Source organism: Parasteatoda tepidariorum, chromosome 6, assembly GCF_982258835.1.
Source record: "Parasteatoda tepidariorum strain Cologne lab strain chromosome 6, Ptep-v5.0, whole genome shotgun sequence".
NCBI classification, from domain to species: domain Eukaryota; kingdom Metazoa; phylum Arthropoda; class Arachnida; order Araneae; family Theridiidae; genus Parasteatoda; species Parasteatoda tepidariorum.
Window position 1 is genome coordinate 5948946 of NC_141760.1, and position 23543 is coordinate 5972488.

At 29.1% G+C, this 23543-nt stretch overlaps 2 protein-coding genes across 15 annotated transcripts in view; one reads left to right on the forward strand and one right to left on the reverse strand.

Moving 5' to 3' along the window:
• LOC107454565 (sodium channel protein 1 brain) overlaps positions 1-5054 on the forward strand; it is a 53286-nt gene extending 48232 nt beyond the window's left edge. For all 13 annotated transcript variants that reach the window (XM_016071798.4, XM_016071796.4, XM_043044679.3 and 10 more), the window contains one exon: positions 4795-5054. In XM_016071798.4, coding sequence (XP_015927284.2) covers positions 4795-4966 — 172 coding nt within the window. In that variant the 3' untranslated portion in view covers positions 4967-5054. The remainder of the gene's footprint in view (positions 1-4794) is intronic.
• On the reverse strand, positions 781-23457 carry Pbgs (Porphobilinogen synthase). 2 transcript variants are annotated; one of them, XM_016071813.4, is made up of 9 exons: positions 23178-23456; positions 20248-20395; positions 17025-17160; positions 13576-13656; positions 11614-11758; positions 8456-8543; positions 7558-7644; positions 6070-6199; positions 781-988 (listed from the first exon to the last, which is right to left on the reverse strand). In XM_016071813.4, the coding sequence occupies exons 1-9, from the start codon at positions 23282-23284 to the stop codon at positions 933-935; spliced, it is 978 nt and encodes a 325-aa protein (XP_015927299.1). In that variant the 5' UTR covers positions 23285-23456; the 3' UTR covers positions 781-932. The 2 variants fall into 2 exon arrangements, with proteins under 2 accessions (XP_015927299.1, XP_087021472.1); XM_087165346.1 differs by lacking the exon at positions 781-988 and adding an exon at positions 2327-2352 and having other exon boundaries at positions 23178-23457.
• Between the last annotated feature and the right edge of the window lie 86 nt (positions 23458-23543).

The window sequence follows — 23543 nt, forward strand, 5'->3', positions numbered from 1 at the left end:
AATCATCTTCCAACTCCTTACTCTTTCCTCATGCAATCAAACCCGTGTTGTTGTTTATTACATCTGTTTCTGCACTGTGATTTGTCAGGTTTTTATTTTGGTAAAATAATATGCAACCTCCAATAAGTATACTTTTTTTTTGTTTTCATTTGCAATATTACTCTAAAAAAAACACATTAAGGGTGTTCTTTGCAGAACATTCTGTATCTTATATCTATTTTCTTTAGATTAATTTTTCAGAAGATACAATTTAGGTTACCATTATCATTTTTGAGGATGCTATTTAAACTACTATTTTTGAGCTTGAAGGCTACTAAAGAAACAGTATTCAGATTGAGCTATAAATATTCGAAACAGATATTCTTTCTTCAAGCTCACTGGCCTAACAAGGAAAATTGCTGGTATAGCACAAATTAAATTGCTAAGGGAGACAAGCTATATTTTCGGTACTATAATGAGTATATCATAAGTGCCATTTTTCACCTAGTTATATTTGTTATAGTAACAAAACGATTGGATATCACTCTAAGATATAATATTTGTGCTCTATCAACTTCATTTAGATTAGCTGCAGAATTGTTCCAACCTTATTTAATTTTCAAAATTGAAAAAGATGCTTAAGCATGCCTTTTGTTGAACATCTCCATATTGTAACTAAATAATGTTATCACAACTAATATTTCCATTTTGTCTTTAGTTTTTATATTCACCTGTTTAATGTTACCTTATTTATGTATTTCTATTTACTATTGGCATTCTGAATATAAAGATATCACACAATTTCATCATTTCCATTCATTTTATTAAAAAAAAAATTAGAACAATTTTAATAAAATATTCTAAAAATAATTTCATTTACTATATTCATTCATTATCATGCTAAATTATTTTTTACAAATTTGTTGAATGTTATGTAAACTTCTTAACAATTGTTAAAGCCATTCCAACAACAGTTGAGGAACAAAATAGGTAATTATCACATCAGCACCTAAAAGGAAAAGTTAAAGTTTGTAAAAATTGGTAATTAATTTTTACTCAAAAAACATGATAGACAGTGGTTCACAAAAATTGACAAATACTATGTTAAGGCCAAAATTAATCTAAAGATATCATAAAAATTGTGTCCATTCTTTATTATAGGAGTTCAAGTAAAATAAAAGTTTCTAAATTATTCCTTTTTTTTTTTTAATGGAAACTATCTGATTAGTAAATGATTCAAAGGTAAGATTAATAAAATCTGAAGTTCTTTCTTTTCTTTAGGCTCCCAGGTGAAAATAAACATAAAGCAATAAAGCTTTTTCCCTTATGTCAGGCTTAGTTTACAAAATGTTTTATCTGACACAAGTTTGTTACAGTTATTCTACCATTTAACCCAATTCATGGATGTACAGCTGCCTATGTATTATGTCAATCTATATGCAGGTGATACATGCACCTAGAAAGTCATGAATTTTGGTATTGAACAAAATTTGTCATGATTTTAACTATTTTTTTAAAAAAATCATGAAAAGTCGCAGAAAAATCTAATTATAATTAATATTAATAATTAAATGGATTTTCCTCCCCCCCCCCTCCAATTGCATAGTGTTCCGAATATCTGAATTTGTAACAAAATCCTTACTCACAGTCATATTTGACTAAAATATAAAATGTATTTATCGTGTTTTTTAAAAATTATGGTGTTCTTTCAAGAAATGAAAGAAAAATCATTTTTAGAGCAAATTAGGGCTGTGAATGTAAAGAAGCATATTTTTCTGGGAAATGATCCCCCATATTAATCCTTTCACCCTCACACGTTGCTAAGAAATTGATTGCATTTCCACAGGTGAAGACATGTGGAACTAAAATTTGGTTAGTGGTGAACATTATCTGTACAAAATGAACTGCCAAGTGCAACAATTTTTTTTTAACATTAGAAAAAAATTGGAAATTTTGAATGAAATTTATAATGGCAAATTAGAACACTGAAGTAGTTAGAAAATACAAAGTTGCCAAAAGCACAATATTGAAGTTCATTAATTTAGCCAAATATTCAAAATAGCAGCTTGGAGTTTTACACTTGTTCCATGCTGAAAACGTATGCAAATGGCAATGAATTAAAAAGGCACAGGACCAAAATCTCATTCTTTCTTACTTCATTTTGCGGGAAAAGGCGGATGCATAAGGTATAAGTAACCTTTAAGTGTTCTTCGAAATGGTTGCAAAATTTTAAAGTCAGACTTAGGATACTTTTTTAAAAAGTATTCGGTGAAAAAAAGCTGAATAAGACTTCTTAGATTGTCTCCCATTAAGGCTGAATTTTCAGAAAAAGGACATATTCACAGTAGATGTAGATGCTGACTCAAACCTTATCTGTAAAAGAGTCCAAATGTTCAGACAGATAAAGAAACACTACGGAGAGAGTTATTTGCAATATAAAGAGCACCAAGAAATTACCCCTACTAGTTGTTAAAAATTAACCAAACCATAATGTTATAAAATACTGCCAGTGCAATATGAAGCTACAGGGAAAGAAGCTTGGATTATGGCAGACAATTTGGTTAAAAAAAAAACTGGGCCATAAATAACAAGAGTGAGAAATATGTTTGCTCTTGAATAATTATTCTATTCCTGTACTGAAGGCAATAAAAATTGACCCTATGTCACAAAATACCACTGCTAGAGGTCTGGTGGTTCAGAAGATCAGGTACATTGAGTACACCCGACGTGCCCCCGACCACGTAAGAATATCCTCAGTAGTAGAGATATCATTGGTTAGAGTCCCCTTGTTGTCAGGCGAACTGTAAGAGGTTAGTACCATCAAAAAGTCCTGTATGAAGGCAAGTTCTCCCAATATTTGATCCAGGAGTTCTCTTTTCTTCTGGATTGTCGCCTTGTGATCAAGGTATCATTCGATGCTCAAAAGTATAGAAGGGAAATGATTTGCCAAGCTGTTCATAGTCTTTATAGAGGAGCAGATTTAAATTTTAATATCCTAGAAGCATTAAATTTGCTGAAAAGTACCGAGAGTGAAATATCTATTAAGAACAATTCACAATTATTTTTGAAAAACCAGATATTTTTTCTATTTAAGTCTATTAATATCAAATCATTCAAAGAAAATAATCTTGTTGTTGATGATGATGTTCAAGCACACAATTTGTTTTTAGAATCAGCTTCTTTCAAAGACTACATTTCTATGGATGCACATGAATTTATTACAGACTCTGATATAGTAGAGGAAATAAAAAGTTTACGAAATAAATAAGCCAATTTAGATTCTGCAGAATACGAAGATGAAAACCAACAGTTAAAAAAAAGGGGGGGTAGCTTTGTCTCTTTAAAGGATGCTTATGAAGCAATTAAAACTGTCCTTTCTTTAGTAATGCTAAATAAATTTTTGAGAATCATGTGCAAATAAAAATCACTGAAACAAGCTATTACAGATTATTTTGTTAATAATCCTCTAATTTATGCAATAAATCAGTTTTTAAAGTAATTAATTATATTTATTATGAAAATATGTATAGAAGTTATTCATTTAATATTAAGTGCAAAAGAAGTTTTTTTTAAAAAAGAAATATATATAGATAAAGAAATTTATGATGCCCGGTGACTGAGTATTGGAAGGTTTTATTCTCACACCAGGTAAGCCTTCCATTACTTCAGTAGGTTAATAAAAATGAATAAAAAGCATTCTTGCAGACTAAACTCTGGGGTTCCAGGTGACCCAACCAAAACAGCCCCCTAGAGCCTAATATCACGAAAACTGGGATGGGCTCATCATAGGCTGTCACACCACAAAGTTTAATTTTAGATAGATAAAAAATTTCTAAGTTTAAATTTCTATCTGCATTTAGATAAAAATTCCCTGAACTGATAATGTAAACTATTTTTAATGAGAACAAATTTTTTGTGCCCCTTTGAGTTGGCATTAACAAGGTTTAACTACATATAGTTTATAAACAAATGTAATAACTCCAAGCATTCTACTTAATCAGTAATATATTTGAAATCTCATTTTTATCCTTAATTAAAATGATTAATTTCTTTTGTCATTATGTAAAAAAATAACTGCTTTTTTATATTTAAGATTAGCAAAATTATTGCTTTTCATCACATTCCAAAATTTGGCGAAAAGAAAAATATTTCAGCTAATTGACTTCAAATCAAAATTTTAAAATATAAATCATTTAGAAAATTTTTTTATTTTTAATAATAATTATCATATAACATTTAATCTTTCATAAACTGATCAACAATTTTCTTATTTACCTTGGGCAAAACAACTTTTGATTATTTCATTGAAACATAATTTAGTACATTTTTAAAATAATTATCAGTGATATTTAGTGAAATTTATCAAATTTAATTAAAGTAATTTTTTATACATATTTTTTGTGAAGTTTTGTTGAAAACAAGATTGTATAAAATTTTAATGTACTATTATCCCTAACATATAAAGCAAGAATTTGTCAACTTTAATTTGATCATTCCTTTTTGAGTCAAATATTTACTTCAAAGAAAAGGAGATTAACACATTGTGAGCCCTATTAATGTACCTGTATCATCCAATTCAAATGACAGATATTTAGCACCGATTACAGTGGTAAGCAATGCATACCTTTTTCATCAAAATGTTTTGTTAAGTTTAGTAAAAAATGCAGTGACAGCAACTTCACAATCCTTTGCAGTAAGATACAATTTTACTTTTTAAAATGAGCCATTGGCCTAAGCAGATATTTTTTTATAATTTTCTATCATTAATCCATATTTTTTGGTAAAAATGTTATTTAATTTCAACAATTAATGCAGAATGGAAATAGAACGACGTAAGATTAAACTGGATGTGCTTTCTGCTTTCCCCTCATCTCACAAAAGACCATCACTGGCACCTAGCAGGCGACTGTCGATATTGGCCAATCAGCTTTATTCTACAGTTCCCTCTCAAAAAGTTTCCAGGAAGAGAAAGATTGTTGTGCCATAAAGCAGTTTGATTTCTTTAAATGATACTTTCTATACTCAAATGTAAATGTATCAAGATGTTTAAAATAAATAAAATGTATTAAACGTAACTTTCAGTGTGATAATTAAGCGAAACAATGTGGCGGCCACTATGTAAATCTTCCTAACTCATCTTGGTTAGGGATGATCATGAAGGTCCTAAGTTTGAACCCTGTTAGAAGATTTCTTCATTCAATTCTATCCACATCATTATAATTGGCATGACAACTTAGGGTGGGCCAAAACCTCTGTTGAATATTCTTAAAGGACAGCCCATTTTTTGACCTGAACACTCTGCTAGTTCAAAGTCACTCTGAAGACCCGATTCCACAGAATTGTGTCTTTGTTGTTTTGCCAGTCCTCTTTTGAAACTAATAAAGATCTTTAAAACAAAATTCTTTTTTATTGACTTTTTCTTTTAAATTCATTCTAACAATATGGGGAGCCCAGGTCATTCTTTTAATTTTAATGTCTAGGTTTTTTAAAAGTTCAATAAATTTCCGAGTTGAGACGTCCTTTTCAATAGCTATTTTCCTTAAAACAGCCAAGGATAATTTGGCAAAAAGAGTACAGCTCCGATTATCTGAACCAATTGAAACCAAACCCGATCAGAATAACAAAAAATCTGGATAATTGAACAGCTTTGAAAATGTTTTGTTTTTTAAGTAACTTCCCTTCACACTTTTTTTAGGCTTAGGATTGAAAATTGTACTAGTGCCTATTATAGCATCGTATTAATAGGGTGTAAAAAAGTTTTAACTTCATTAGAGAGTACTTGTCGCACATCTTGAAACTGGGCAGAAAGAATGTGGGGTTCTTTTTAAGGCCACTGAAGGACAAAATAAGCCATTTTTTTACACTTTTCAAATATTCTAAAAAAATATATAATTTTTTTTTTTAAAAGGAAGGTGAGAAAAACACATGATCTTTTGACAATTTAGTAAAGCGGCATTCGTATAATTGGCACTTTTCTATAGCATAGGTAAAAAACTATATTCTGATTGTATTTAAAAAAAAACAATGAATCTTAAATCTAAAAGATACATGAATTAATATTGTTAGAAGACAATCGAAAGAACTTATTACCTGCACGCCTCATTGACGTTAAAGTTTCCATTGCGGCATCTTGCAAAGTAAACACACCAGCTTCTGCAGCACGATACAACATTGAATATTCCCCAGACACTTGATAAATAAACATGGGATATTCTGGATGCTACAAACATTTAAGAATATAAATGTTTCACAGATAAAAGTTAAATAATCTAGAAATAGTAAAAAGTCTACACATGTAGTAGTATTGACTATGTGTCAAGAATTTTTTTACTGGTACTGTATGCTTTTTCAAACTTCTCATAAAGCATTTGTTTTAAATCCTATTTGTGATCAAAAATTTAATTTATTGCATAAGTGGCATTTTTCATTACATGAAAGTAAAAAAGTATTCTGTGTCAAGAAACTTGGTATCTTATATATAGCTGGAGTATAAAAGTTAAGGTTTTAATAATGTTTTCATTCATTTTTCTTTCAATATGGTGCACTGAAACTTAATTTGTGTGAAAATTAACTATACTATAATTTTTCTAGTGTACTACGGTGTAGATAGAAAAATCTTTTATGCTTGCACTTATAATGACTTGGACAATTTTTTTTTTTAATTGATTGAGTCAGCTTCCAATGGAACAAAATAAACAAATTGCACATAAAATTCAAAAACTTTTAAATCAAAATATATTTTTTATAAAAGGTAGGTTAAAAAATTTTCTTAACTTTATTCCTGATTTATGCTTCGCTGTCTTCGTTTAATTAAAAGCAATTTTATTAACTCTCACTTAACTTAAACATCAATACAAGTTCTTCTGAACGATCTACCCTGAGTAATGTGACTAAGCAAGATGCTATATGAAAATGTTATTTGTTTTCATTTATTTATTTCTCAAACAGTGAAGAGCAATACAACTATTTTTTTCCTTTCTTTAAAAACTATATAAGTTAATACATGAAAGTAAGTAGTTTTTCAAAAATTATGTTAATTTGACTAAGTATTGTATAGGGTAACAAGAACAAAGAACACACAATACAGATAAGTTTATGTTATTTTGTGAAAAAAAATATTTAGTTTCAAACTTAGTCTGAATTATTTATTATCACCCTTTATTTTATAAAATGTTATTTAAAAAATTAATGGTTGTTAAACTCTCAAAATTTTCCAGTTTAAATAATAAGCAAAAAGCTTAGTTGACAAATGTTATTCTGCTACTCATAAAAAAAATTACTCAGAAATAGAAAATTTAATTTCTTACACAAATTAAAAATTAAAGCACCTTTTTTCATGTTTAATCAATACAGCACTACTTGTGACTTGCCAAGAAAAGTCTTCTGAAAAATAATTTTTAAATATTGAATTTGCTCTAATTCTAAAATATCAATTTTCACTCCATCAGTTGCTTAGAAGCAAATCATACACATTTAATTTTTTTCTTTACTTCTTTTCAATAAATAAATACAGAAGTTAAAGCTACTCTTCAGTTAAAATTCATAAATACATCTAAATAAAATGACATCTTTATTAACCTTTTGTTTCAATTCATTCACAATATCCAAGTAAGCCAAACCTGGCTTCACCATTATCATATCAGCTCCGTCCTCAATGTCTCGTTTCTGAAATGTAACATTTTCATTTAAATTTCAATAATAAAATTAATTTTTAAGCAACATTTATCTATTTTTAATGCATTAATTTTATTTTACTTAAAACTATTAAAAAAAAATTTTCTTACAATTTATCAATGATACAACCTTAGCTAAAGTTACTAAAAGATATCTAGGTCTCCCATGTGGTTTTTCTACCCAATGAAAGTCATAGGTGTAGCAAATGGTTACAATACCTGGAGACAAATTCAGTTTGCACCCCTTTTAAAACGCATTCGTTTTTTAGGTGTCATGCTTTTTTTCAGTTCAACTTTATGCTTGAATTTGGTAAAAATTGAAAATCCCCACTCTTGGTATAGGAATGAATCTTGAATATATATGATTATGCAAACTTTAAATTGTGCTTTTAAAAAAAATTAATTATAAGTTAAGAGATAATTTTAAAGACTATTTTCATTCAATATATCGCCATTTTGCTAAAAAATAATTTTAAAAAACACTTGCTATCACGAATGAAAACTACAACAACTAATACCCTGTCAAAATTTTAGGTAAATCAATGAAAAAAATTAAAGAGGTAAAGGGTGCTATCACTTGCAAATGAAACAGGCAAGTAATTTAAAAAATAAATATTTAGTTTCAGAATTAATTTCTTATTGCATTACATGAGTTTGATGGCCCTCTAAGGCCCCTCTTGTCCCCTTTTAGCAACGCCACTGATGAAAGGCACTGGCAATTATTAAAAAAACGGTAAAATAACAAATTAAGACATGAGTTACATTATTATGATATAATAAAAGATTTTAATAAATTATCATACAGCAGCTCTTATAGCAAGTCCTTTGTTTCCTGGGGGTAACTGGTAACACTTTCTGTCACCAAACTGAGGAGGGGAGGAGGCAGCATCCCTGAAAACATATGTTAAATGTACATTAGATAGTTGACAGGAGATACAAAGCTTAAACTATTAATCTTTCTTTTAATGGGGTTAAAGCAAGAATATGCTCTTAAATCATAAAAAATGAACTGTGAATATAGATTCTATTTGAAAGAAATATGAATGACTGACAACTGTATAACTATTTTTTACTTGGGTAGAGATAATGAAAATTAACAACATTCAGTGGAAATAAAAACATTCAATGGTAATAAATTAAGGCCAGATATAGCTACAACATAACAAAGCAAATTTATAGGTATGCATAAGAAAAAATACATAAATTTAAAAACTTGTGGAAGGTATTTTCAAAATTTTACCTTCTCTGGCCATAAACTTGAATTTCTGTGCTTATAATAACCAAATAGATAAATTATTTGTTAACAACTAAAATTAACTCAGATATGATCTAATGAATGAACATATAATGTTTCAGAGAAAATAGTTCTTCAGTGTTGGCCTGTCTTCTTGAACCCACGCTAACCTTTACTGTTACTCACATTAGTGTACTCAGAATCCTTCATTGGTTGTTTTTTTTCAACATTGAAAAATTAATGATGTTTCTGGGAAGTATACTCTCCATGGCTTTATATAGGGTAACATTAGACTCCATAAGAATTTAAAAAAACAACAAATGTAACAATTCTGTTTGCTTTTTTTTTTCTCTTTACGAAAAAAAATCTTCTAAAATTTAATGAAAATACATTTACAGACGTGCCAACTCTCCCGCATTTTGCGGGAGTCTCTCGAATTTTGAGTTATTCTCCCGCCCTCCGGAATTGATTTGAAAAACTCCCGAATTTTACTGCGATCGACGGCCAAACTCAAAATTACCTAATTTTTCCGCGAGTGCGAAAGTAAGTTTTTCTTTCAGCTTGAATTCCATCCCCTCTTATCAAACTACCATCTGCCTGAAGCGTAGCTGAACATGCTTTATTTTCCCCCCTCTTCAACGTTACCTCTTAACACTCCTATTTCACCCGCCCCCTTACACTGGGGGCGGGTGAAATCTTCCTCTTCTTTCGTGTAGAGTTGAATGCAATGACGTCACATGTCGTTATCGAGTGTCGTCCGTTCAGGAGTGGGGAAACTCGTACTCTCGATAGTTGGAATTGATATTGTATCTTGCTGTCTTTATAGTTTTTAATGCGTATTTTTCCACGGTTGGCAACAAGCTCGTAAACTAGCAACGTGATATCAATTATTCGTTTAGTCTTCGTATATTTAAAAAAAAAAAATTTCAAGGATGTCTTAAGTCGAAACGGAAGTATGGATCAATTTCAACAAATCATGTACCAATGACTTTAGCAAAACTTAATTGCGGAGAGCTAAGTCTGCAACTCTTTTTTTCATGCATACAGTAGAGAACCATTTATCTGGTATCCAGATAATCCGGAAAAAAAATTTGCTCGGTTCTCCCGCCATTTTGAACTAAAACGATATGAAAAAAAAAAGCAGAAACTGGACTAATCCTTGAAGTTGAGTAGAGGAAAATGTGAGGAAGGGAAGAATTTTTTTCCCCGTTTACCCAGAGAAACGTCATTTCTTCCGCGACCTTGAAGATTTTAGATCTTCATTCTCTTTTAGGTCGTTAAACTCAAAGGAGTGGCATGATGATTTCGTTTGCTGTTTGATTTACGAGGGGGTGGGGAAAATGCATTGCACATGCATATCAGTGAACAGAAGATGAAAGAGAAAAATATATTTATCTATTTGACATCGATTAATAAAAATAAAATGTTTTTCTTTTGAATAAATTCTGATTCCTTGGAAGTGCGGTATCATTCGCAAGTTTTTCTTGATGTGGAATCACACCTGCTTTAATTAAAAATCGCGTTTTTATAAAAAAAAAAGGGGGAATTGTTTATTAATTTAAGCATACAATTATTTTATGAAGCAGATTGCAGTTTCGTTTTTCTGATTCCACTACGTTTTTTTTTTTTTTTTTTTTCATGATAAATTTTGCACTCAATAAAATTCTTTGTATTACCAAATTTTTTCATTAGTTTTTTTTTTTTAAAGTCCGTTGATCTTGCCTTGTTCTAGGTTTTAATATTTATGCTAGTGCCGTTTTTTAACTATCGTTTCGGTTCGATAATTTTCAAGTGTTGTTTTTATTTAGATTAATAGGTTTTCCTTTTATTTTGGCCCTCTCCCCCCCATGAAATATATTGCGTTATTTAATCATTGGTTTTGTTTATTAGTTGATTTAGGAATCGTAATTATTTTTTAAACTTGTTTTTCTTGTCTAAACTTGCAAATTTTTTTATTCTTTTAAATTTTATTTTTCTACTATTTTTTTCCTTTTTAGATTTAGGAGTGCTTTTCTTTTTTCTCTTACTTTAAAATGTGTTTACATTTTTTCCTTGTAATTTGGGTTTGATAAAACATCGATTAACGACACTTTTTTGTCGATCCAGGAAACCGGGAAATTAAGACATCCGGGATAGCGATGGTCCCGAGCATCCCGGATAATTGGTTCTTTATTGTACAGGCATTAGTATTTTTATACATTAGTATTGAATTGGTTTTTTAAAATAAAATAGTTATTCAATTTGTTTATTTTTTAAAAGTTTTTGTGCATTTTTATTACAGTGTCAAGGGTTTTTGAATAATGTTTTATTAAGGAAATGGTATTTATTTAAAGAGTATCTACCTAATATAGTTTTGTGTTGCTAAATCTGTGTTTAATTATTTTATTTTCATTTAATATTTTTAAACAATTATTGCTCTATTAGTGTGTAAAATTTCTTGCACTCTTATATTTAATAAATTTTTTACTTAAAATTCCTTAGAAGTGCCAAATGTTGCATACCATGCACCTTTTTTTACCCCTCCTGAAATCTCCTGAATTCTTGTTAGGGAAACTCCTGAATGTTAATTTTGCTAGGTTGGCACGTCTGCATTTATAAAACCATGGGAAGTATACTCCCCATGGCTTTCATTAAGGGTTATATTAGACTTGGAATTTAAAATACACCAAAAGTAATACAGTTTTTAAGAAAAAAATAAACTTTTAGAATTTAATAATAGATTCATACCTGAAAGGTCCATAGAATTTTGAGGCAAATTTTGCAGCATAACTCAGAAGTGAAACTGTATTTCCGTATCCAGACTTATGCAAGATATCTTTTATGGCCTTCACTCTTCCATCCATCATGTCAGATGGCGCCACAACATGACAACCTTTGTAGAAATGTTCTATTAATATCATATCATAGAGAGTTTCATTGTTATTATTATTAAACAGGGTAACATACCCAAATCTTTCAACAAAAAATAAGTACTTTTTAAGCACTATGTACATTAACAAAATGCATCCTCTGCTATCATAATTTTCATAATCGTATAGAGTTTGCTACAGTTATTCGTGACTGTTAAGTCAAGTCTAGCATAGTAGTTAGTTAGCAGGGATGCCACGACCTGGAAATAAGCGGTAGCTATGATTTTTCAAAACTATTGGAAAATGCTTAAACTTAGCTTTCATTTGAGAATTACTTGATTATCTCCAAGGTATTTTTTTGCTCCCATATATATTAAGTTTAAATTAAAAATTTATTCTTAACCTAAAACATCTAGATTTATTTCATTTTTACTAACCACTTTAAAAAATTTGCCAGACTGTGGCAATCCTGGTTAGAACTCTATGCTAATTCTGAAATTGGTACAAAGCGTCAATATAAAAACATTTTTTTATCTTTAAAAGTTACCTTCAATGCGCATTATATGGAGTCAAAAAAAAACAGACTCCGAAAATTGGGAATTATTTATTAAATTTGATATGAGGAAAAAATTTGACCAAATGATAATTTTTAAAAAGAACTTTTAATAAAACTTTAAAAATATTTAAGTTACTTGTCCATTCTAAAGCAAATATAATTCTGAATAACAAAATAGTATATATAGTTCGAAATTATAGCTTTGCCCCATATTAAGATGTAAGGCACTTAAAATGTGTACTTTTTATAATCATCGGAGAAAAAGCTTTAAAAAAAGCTGTTAATAATTTTTAATCTAGGTTATAAAAAAACTTCCGATTCACAATTCTTTAAAAGTTTGATAATTTTTCCTTTCTTAGTAAAAGAGCTTTAAAAATACCCTTAATAACTTTTATATTAATAAGTTATGATCCAAAGTTGGGCCATATATTTCCAAGGAAGTGTTAACCCATTAATACTTAAGATGCTACCACTCAATAAATATTTTGTAATAAAAAATAAGATTTTGTGAAATCAACCAGAAAATTGCTAAAAAAAAATCTTATCTAAATTTATTTTTTATCGAAAACATTAGAGGAGGTACTTTATTAAAGTCGCACTAAAGCTGCACATGGGCTGTTGGCAATAGTTTGGTAAGCATTCCTGAAGATTATCGGTAGACATGCCATTGCAGTTTTGATCCTCTGCAGAGGAGATGGCTCTCTCATTTTAGTAGCCTGACGACCTGCACGCAAGTTCAAGAACTTTACAATAGAACAGGACTGATACCATACATCCTTGGTTCCTTAGCAGACTGATCGAACTGGTCACCCACCTGCTCACTGACCACTGCCAGTGATGCTTGGCATCTGTGATCTACTGAGAACCATGCCTTTACGATCAGTCTACTGCAGGACTTGTTAAAATCAGAAACGCTATGAAAAACGTCATAGAAACTGATCTTCAATTATGAAGTTTTGTAAGATTCAAAGAAAAAAAATAGAATTCATTATAAAAGTATATTTTAAAATATTAGCTCTATACAAATTAATTAGAGATTAATAAATTTAGGCATTGTAAAAAAAATCATGAATAACATACACACTTTCAAACCTCTCAACTGTAATCACGCTTTCATGGAAACTACATTTTTGAAAATCATTCTATAGCAGTAATTAATATACAACTTTAAATTAAATTATGCTTCACTTTATAAATATATTCAAAGTTAATAAAAAAAAATATAAGATAATATACAATAAATATGTTCAAAATAATAACTATGATAATTAAATCTATGCTTACCAGCTTTAGCATAAGCCAAAGCGACTTCTGAAAGCCTTTTTGTGCTTGCTTCATTATCAATTATTCCATTTTTTAAAATTCCTTGAAGGAAAAAATAGATACAACATAAAATATTACTTAATGCATATCATATTACATTTCAAATAAATATCTATCAAAATAAATAATCTCTAGAAACCATACTGATATTGCTGATATAATTATATATATCGGTATAATTTCTCTTCAATTTTTATTAACTTTGTCTTTTAAATCACTGCTTAACTACATAACATTACCGATTGTCAGCATATGTTGTATCTTAATAAAAATCAACTCCTGCTTAAACAAGTAATTATTATACAAAATATTTTAACTCTTCGTGCTCTGACGAGACTTAAATCAGAGTAATAATATTTCCATACAGCATTGAAAAAGAATAAAATTACCCTTGGGTACTTGTCTTATAACTTTCCATTTATCATTACCAGCATTATTGGCAGCACACGATTACTTGAAGTTGAACAATGCCTATATAACTATTTAGTTGTCTCTTAAAGATGCCATTTTATGATCAATCTTCGTTCTTCAATTCTTAATTTTCTGTCTTGATCAATTTTGCAAGACCTGCTTGCATTACATTTTTTATTGATTCATTAAGATTTTCAAAATAGTTATAAAACGAAGTATTAAATGTTTAACTTTATTAAAATTTTATAATGTGTTGGATCTTTTCTTGGGACTTTAAAATCCTGATGGGTTTTATATTCATACATTCAATATTTTACAAACTGTATTGAGAACAGAGTTGACTTATTTAATGGGGTTTTGTTACATTAATGCAGGGTTGCCACAGGCAACTATTTGCTACTATTTTCAGCATGGCGACTTTTTTTGCCTGAAAAGGCTAAAAAAAGCAACTATTTTCAGGAATAGGTGACTATTAGGAGACTTTTTTACTCTTAGCGAAGTTTTTTCGCACAAATGAAAGTTACTTTTCAGAACGTTAATAAAAGAAAGTAAACTTTTATACAATTATTTATGTCCAAAAATTTAAATTTCCATTAGATTTAATAAAATATACTTGCTAATTTTTCTCTCCGAGGGGCAATTTAGTGGCTGTAGTGACTTTCCGATGTAGTGACTTTCGTTTTAGGCGATGCATCAGAAATTTGATTTAAACAGCCGGAATAAGGCTACAATCGCGGTTTAACTATTTAATATGCAAGGATCGTTGACTAGGCTAGCGCTGTTACCGTTGACACAAATGAATCGTTGACTAGGCTAGCGCAAGTATATTATGTAATAAAATATACTTGTTAATTTTTCTCTCCGAGGGGCAGTTTAGTGGCTGTAGTGACTTTCGTTTTAGGCGATGCATCAGAAATTTGATTTAAACAGCCGGAATAAGGCTACAATCGCGGTTTAACTATTTAATATGCAAGGATCGTTGACTAGGCTAGCGCTGTTACCGCACTGACGAAGACTATTTTAATTTCGTCTTACTGCAGAGATGTAGATAGCGTTTTGCTATAAAGATGATGTTAGTTTCGTGATGTTGAATGACGAAGAGCGAATTGAATCCCAGTTCCGTGCGAGGATCAACGTTGTTATGTAGAACGCAATGCACAGTTTCGTTATGTCCGTTACGTCTACGTCCGTTCATTACGTCTTTTAGTTTTTTGAAGATTATTTTCAAGGGGACTCAAGTCATTTTGCAATTGTTGTGCATTTTATTTTGTCAGAAATAATTGTCAGGTTCTTTGTAAATTATTTTTAATCAGACTTACCATCAGATATACCTTTTTTTTTCTGTCTGGGTTTAACGATTCTTGTCAATTATTTTTACGGCTACTTTGCGATTGCTGCACATTCGCTGCTATCTTAAATTTTCGTTCTGAACTCAATAGATCAATGAAACGAAAATAAAAATAAAAAAAGATTTTCATTGATTTTTTCCATTATTGTTTTTTATTTTAAGCGCTACAATTTAATAGGGGTATTTCGTATTTAACTTTGTTATAAAAAGTTCGCTTTTTTTTAAATCTATTAAATGTAGGTAGTAAGTATAATGATTTAATTATTGTTACACCAATAAATATCCAATCGTTTTTAACTATAAAAAAATTACAACAAAGCTTACACTTATTTAGTTTGCTTTTATTTTTGAGAAAATTAAAACGAAGTTTAAAAAATTTGGCTATTAGTTAAAAAAAAAGAAGAAAAAAATAATTTTTTTTAATTAAATGAAGAGTTTAGTAATGTTTTGTCGCTTTTTTAATAATTTGACATTAGTACTTAATTTTTTTTTATTAAAATTCTTTCAATATTTGTTTGTTTTATAATTTGTTAGATGTCAGTATCATTTTTAAACAAATAAATCTTTAGTCGATTTTATTTTCAAAGAAAATAATAATAAATAAGTATTTCTTAAGTACAGAATTTGACTATTAGTTAATACTACCTTTTATTATTTTAAATAATTAAATAAAAAAGGGTCTAATGATGCTTCAAAAGCATGGTTTTTTTTCAAACAAATAATTTTAAAAAAATGTTTTTTTCTAAAGTGAACATTTCTTTGGTTTGTTTTCCACTTTCGTTTTTTTTTATTTTAATTTTCATTGCATGTATGCAAAATATTTTGTTACAGTACTATTATTTTTAAAACAATAAATCTTAAATTATTTTTAATTCTAGAAAAATGAAATAAAGCTTGGGGTCATAGTAGAATATGTTTAGAATTAATATTTTCTTTCGTAATATATTTATTCCTTTTTATTAATTTTTGATTGATTGAAAGATTTCTCATTGGTAATTTTTGAACATATACTAAATCGCGCTACATCACTTTAACGCGATGTCTAACTGACGATGTATCACAATTTAAAATTTCTGACATCACCCAGTCCTAGTCATAGTATTTTTCAATTAAGCTATAATTTTAGTTATTTGGCTACTATTTTTGATAGATTTTTGTTCCTGTTCAGGCAACTATTTTCATTGTTTTAGGCAACTATTTTCATGCTTGAGGCTACTAAAAGCAACTATTTTGGTTCATTTTTTACTGTGGCAAACCTGTTAATGTAATATATGCACAATTGTTTACTCTTTATAATATAATTTCTACTCTCAAAGTATCATCAGTTATGTACTAAATCCTGACGGAACTTTAAAGTCCCAAATTAAATCTCCCATTGATAGGGAGGATCAAAAAATTTATCAAACGTTTTTCAATTATTTAACAATGACAAAATTTTATTTAAAAGAATTCCATACATTTTTTTTGAAAAATAGCTTCCTTAAAAAAATTTTGTCCGTGTTTTTTTCTTTTCTTTTTGATTAGTTGGTTGTTTTGCTTAGTTGGTATTATTGTCAATCAAGAATCAGAATAATTCAGAACCAAAAGAATGATACATATCATTTAAAAAAGAGCATGGAAAGTTTCTAAAAAAAAAGTATATTTTATATACCACAGTGACCATGGTCAGCATATCCGCAAAGACAAACATCACAAGCAATTAAAAGGTCTGGATAAGTTTTACGAAGTGCTCTTACACATTTCAGAACTGGGTTTCTCTCTGTATCAGCAGATGTTGCATTAGAATCCTAAAATTACGAAGCATACCTTATTACAATGGATTGGAAATTTTAAATTACAATATAAACAGGAGTAAAAACTAAGAAATTTAGTCAATGGTTCGTAGGACAAATAACTAAAAGATAATAACTTGCCACTAATACGTTGTCACTGATCTATTTACATGCATCTATTAGATTTTTAAAAATAATAAAGGTTAATTTATTACAAAGTGAATTTAAAGGAACAATTACAATACAGAGAAAATTTAACGTTCACAATGACGAGGAAATATACTGTTCTGAGACTAAAATATAGACAAAAACAGCATATCATTCCTTTATATCAATTGCTTGTTCAGAGGACCGTGGATAATTTATTTTATAGTTATTTCAGTTCAATTTTATTGGTCTCCACCAACAGATCACTGTTAATTTTGAGCCTTGATATAAATATTTCACCAGGATATTAATGGCTTAAACTAATTCTAAAATATAGAGATAATTTCAACAAAAATAGAGTGACGGTTAAAAATCACCCATATACACTATATTTTCTGATAGTAAATGCAAATTGATAATGATTCAAGAAAGCTTTCTTTATTTTCTGAAATATTAAAAAAAAAACTTTTAGAGATTTCTAATTACTGAAGGGAACATTTAAACTGTTTCTCCTTTCTACCACAAACAATGCCCATTAACCCGAAAGTAACACTTACATATTTGCAATCGGTTCCTCACCACTTAGTCATTTTATTTTATAACCGTTGTTGAACAGCCGACCCAATCTTTTGGGTTTACGACTGCTAATGTTCCACTCCATAGCCTTGTAATTTTGAACCTAACTCAGAAGACAAGGAACTCCTGGATCAAGTATTGGGAGAAATTTGCCTTCGTAGATTACTTTTTTGTGGAACTAATCCGTATTTGTGTTACATGGAGAGGAAGACCCTAAGAACCTCCCATGGTTAGCCTGATGGCAAGGGGTCTCCAACTCATGATCTGTCTACCACTGAGGATATTTCACGTCAACACTATGGTCGGTGCAAGCCGGATGAAGATTCATATCGACCAGCCGTAGCAGGGATCAAACCCGGTTCACCTCATTGAAAGGCAAACGCTCTATCCCCCGAGCCATCGCGGCTCCCACTTACTTAGTCATATGAGCTATCTAGGGAGTGGTTCAAAAACCTATTTTTTAACCCATTTCCGCACTTAGATATCATAGTTGAGCACACAACATGCCGAGATACAATCGTGGAATTACTCTAATTTGTGTATAGATACTTTCTTAAATTTATTTTTGGATAGCTTCAAAATCTTCAAACAAGCTGATGAAAAAAAGTTCAACCCTTACTTTTATTACACTTTTTACTTTTATCGATAAATGTTGATATTTATCTTCCTTGTCACTCTATTTATATACTGTTTTTTATACAACTCAGAATCAGAGAAATGTAAAAATTTTTAATATTTTTGGTTTTTTTAGAATAAAATCATTATGTTATCAAAGAATAGAAAGTTTATTATCCCTTGCTAGAAGCTTATTATCTGCTTCAAAACATATATATATTAAATTATTCAGATTTTGATGATTTTTAGAACTTTTAAGCAAACAAAAATTAACAAAATTTGAAAAAAAATGTAAGCAGCAAAAACTTTTACAATTTTGATATACCAATGATTTTATAGTTTTTTTTTTTTTTACATATATTAGCAAACTAATTATATAAGAAAAATAAATTATCAATACCTCAATTATTAATTAAAAAAATATTAGTATAGCAAACCAGAGAGTAATTTGTCCCGTTTTGCTTAATGGGATGCCTCTGATTATATTTTCTTTACCAGTTCTTAGATACTAAGAATTCCGTATACAAGGAGAAAATGCAGATCACTTTCTATCTATTTCTTTAAATAATTTTCATTTTTAAAGTAATTAAGAAGCCTGTCTCATTCAGAAGATGAGTTGATAGAAATATAAACAATTCCCTCCTTCAACAGATATGACTGTCTTTCGTCCATTTACAGATAAGACTGCACATTAAAGAACAAAATTCTGAAGCTATTTTTTATACGTGTTTTTTGTCAAGAGATCTTTTTTTTTTTTTTTAACTGGAGAAATTCATCTCCCAAAATATCAAAAACTTTTCCAACATGCAAACTAAATGAATTTCAAAATTAAATTTTCATTAAAGAGTTCAGGAGAATAATACTTAAATTCATTTTCGAATGATAAAAAGGGGGTTGTAGTAGAAATCAAACGTAATCAGATTGACCTTATTCCTTCCTGGTTCGATACCATTGATCTAGAGCCTAATAATGTCTTCTAATCATCAACTAATGAAGAATGGGTTCTAATTTAGAGATAAACCTTCCAGAATCCTGTTTTCAAATGCACATTATAATTAGTTTCTCTTGTTCGGTTTTTAGATCAGAGTTTATTGATATCAGGAGGGGCTTATAGCATGTAGTTTAGGTAGAGGATCAAATCCAGGACATCGGTACTCTTGACTGATAGCCACACTGTAATTCAGCACCTCCTTAATTGGAGTATTGTGGGGGATCAGGCTAGCCTGGACATCTTTAATCTTCTCAACAGATTTTCATCTGGACACACCATACATTTTCAGTGGATCCCATCACATGTAAAAGTTGTTGGCAATGAAAGGGCCAACTTCTTGGTCAGTTCTGCCCCTGAGGAAGGTGTACATCCTTGTGGAAATCTTACATTTAGCAATATTTCATCCCTTGCAAAAATAGAACTAAACAATTTTATGAGAACTCTTCCCAACCACTCATGGTATTTTGCAAGACACCCAGGTGGGTCTTTCCAATTCCAGACCCAGATATTACCAAACCTCCCACTTCCTGAGTGACCATATTAGAGCTCTCACTTTTCAACAAGATCAAAAGAACTTCAAAGAGTACCACTGGGGTTCCACCAACATGGTCTACCCAGCACACATTTAAGTTTGTTTGGATTTTACCAAAGATTAAGTCCTCCACGTCCTGTTTTTAGACATTTTAGAGACATTAAGATTCATGAGAATTATCTATCCCTGCTGAAAAATCTGAGATTAGTAACAATAACAAATAAAAGCTGATGTTACTTACTTTTAAAGAATTGTCAATGACACCAAAAACTAAAACTGATGACAGACCCTTTTCCACTAAAACTTTAAGCTCTTTTAATAATGTGTTCACTCCATACCTAAAGACATTTGGCATGCTAGGAATGTTGACTTTAGCATCGTCTTCATCACTACAATTTTCAAAATTTCAAAAATTAGTTTGAATACATATTTTGACAATTTCACACCTAGACTACGAAAATAGTTATGCAAAACTGTAATAAAGCTATTTAAAATAATTATTCACCATGGCTGCGATTAAGTCATTAACTTGCTGACTTACATGTTTTACATATGTGTCTTAAAACAATAACCTTTTCAACAAAATACACTCTTATAAGCAGAATTGGCAAATTTTTGACAATTGACGGTTTTAACCATTGTTTTATCTGTCATGTCAAAATACCGTTCTTGAGAAATGTCAAAACACCAAAATTTTGGCGTAAGGATAATTATTAGCAATTAGAAATAAGTAGTATTTATTAATAAACATACATATAAAATTACAAGTGTTCAATTAGTAGTGTTCTTGAATTATTGTGATATTAAACTCTCTTGTTTTTAACAAAAAATTTTGTAGGAATTTTTTTAGATTAAAAATTTTCCCATGGCTTTCTAAATTTTCTACAAAGCTTTGTTTGTACTGTCAGACATATTTTTCTCCCCTGAATATAATTACCTAATAATAACAAATATTGAGAATCAATAAAAAAAAAGTATACGTTGAGATCAGACAATTATTGGCAAACATTTTAATTTTACTTAATCTTAAAAATCTGCCTAAATTATAACATAGAGAATTAAAATCAATATCAAGATTTATAATAATTAACATAGTTATTACCTACAAGATAAACCGAATAGTTATAATACGGGTCTTAAAGTATTAAGAGTACCTTCACAAAAACCAATTAGCAGTTTCAATAATTTTGGCTACATTTTTTATATGAGATAAATAATGATGATAGTAGTATATAATGCAAATATTGTACATAATTGAGTATCTAATAAAATGTCTCCAATGTCAAAAAAGAAACTTGCCCCGAGTTTTTGATCGATTTCAACAGTTTTTGACACTTTAACCGGTTTTCAACGTGCTATGTCAAAAACCCAACTCTGCTCCTTAGTAGTATCAAATTTTAATGACATTTGTATTTTTTAGACTTTTTATCTTTTCAGAAAATTTTTTGGGATTTCAAATTATCTTTTGTCATTATTGGGCATATTTTGCAATTTAAAACATGCTTTTAAATTCTCAGAGAGGATTTTTTTCTTGCATTTTAAATTTTTTTAATTTTGGGCAATCAATTTTATTTAAACTTTTTCTAATATAGTTATCTGTTATCAATATATAATGCAACCTTTTTTCCATACATTAATTTCCATTAAACATTTATTTCAAACTAAAATTTTAAGACTTAGACTTATAGGATAAGACTTATACTTATAATTTTAAGACTAACTTATTTCAAACTAAAGTAATATTCATTTTAAATTAATGTAAATTACATCTCAATTTATTATAACATCTGCATTTTAATACACTTGTAAATTAAGAAAAGAAATAATTCAGATTGTCATAGTTGAATTATAAAAATATGTGCTGTTATGTTTGCTATTTGTAAAGATTTTAAAGTCATCAAAATCTTTCCTCTACTCATAAGGTATCATCAATATTGTAAAGGTCAAGAGTGTGAAATGTTTGGCCTTTAAAGGATTAATGGATGGCTTACCACTTTACAACCAAAAAATGAAATGAAAAAATAGGACAAAACTAGCATAAAAGATTTTTCTACAATAGAAAAATGCTAAAATTTTAATGTTAAAATTCCAAAATATTAAGACTTTAACAGTGTTGTCGTAGCTAGAGCTTACAACAATAAACAAAATCAGTTTTTGTGACCTTTTCAATACAGTGTAGGACTTAAAAAGGACTTTCTGGAATCATTTTAAGTTTTAGATAATGTAAAAACTTAAAATCAACTGCATTTTTTTAAAAATTTGTTCTGAATAAGATTTTAAAACTTTACATAATAATTTTAAGTAACAACATAAATTTTAATTTGATGCGGTTTAAAATTTAATAATGTATGTTACTGTAGTTTATATTGCACTTTGATGTTTTTGATTGCATTTATTATTTTTTTATTGAATAATAAGCATTTACTAAAACATTTTTCATTCAACATATCATTAGCTCGTTAAAAGTAGCTTTAAAAAACCTACATGCAAAACAAACTACAATATTAATAGATATCTTGTTCAATTTTTAAGTAAATTGAACAATACTTCGAAAAATTGAAAAAGTTATGGGAATTAACAATTAGCAAAAGAAACTAGGGATTTTTATAAAAAAAAAGTATTGTACTCTAGAATTTATTTATAATATTTTTTCATCATTTTGGCAATCCTCTAAAGCTGGTGCCTGAGTATAGATATCCCCTCTTGCCCTCTATGCCACAGGGTATTAATTTATAAGATTTACATTTTTTGACACTCCACTTTTTAGAAAAATTTTTAAAATAAAACGTATTTTTAAAAAATGTAGTTTAAAGATTTACTAAAAAGTCAAAGAAGTAATTGACATGCAGTATAAAATATATATGTAATTGTAATTAATATTTCCCCAGAAAAAGTGGAAGGAAAAAAAAGCCAGCGATAATTTAATTATTTTTACTGAAGACAAAGATTGCAAAACTTCAAATGCTTTTCAATCAGAAAAAATAATGCTCAGTTTTTAGGACAAATTCATATTCTTATTACACTTTAAAATAATTAAGTTTTAAGCAATTGATACGAAAACTAAATGTATTGACACCCCAATAGGCTAAAAAGAATTTCGCGGCCCTTTTTCAAAAAAAAGCTCCTTGTATAAGTGATAGGATATAATTAGGAGATGAAATATGTACTCACATTACGAATACGGGGTACATGAAATTTGAAGGGGATAAAGTGCTTCCAGATTCTTGGTACTGTCGTAAAACGGGGTGAAAATAACCACTATGCAGTTTGTCAGCCATTGATAAAATTTTAAAAGAAGCGTTAGTGTAAAATTGGACCAGAGAATTTAGAATTTTCAGTGAAGCTATTTTAATTAGCCGATTAATTATTACTTGTCGAAAAAAAGGCTGTACTGGGCGAACTTGTTGTTTAATTACGATAATAGAAAGCGTTTTCCGTTTCTTATTACTGTCCTACTTTAGATTTGCTATATTTTTTTCACAATTTTAAATTCCTTTGCCTAATTAGGTACCCCAACTATATTTTAAATTAACTTAA

Coding starts and splice junctions, on each gene's coding strand:
- Pbgs (XM_016071813.4), bottom strand. CDS start 23,284: ATGGCTGACAAACTGCATAGTGGTTATTTTCACCCCGTTTTACGACAG. Junction 7,645..8,455: donor GACTTGCTATAAGAGCTGCT/GTATGATAATTT, acceptor GTTACATTTCAG/AAACGAGACATTGAGGACGG. Junction 989..6,069: donor AACGTCAATGAGGCGTGCAG/GTAATAAGTTCT, acceptor TTTTCCTTTTAG/GTGCTGATGTGATAATTACC.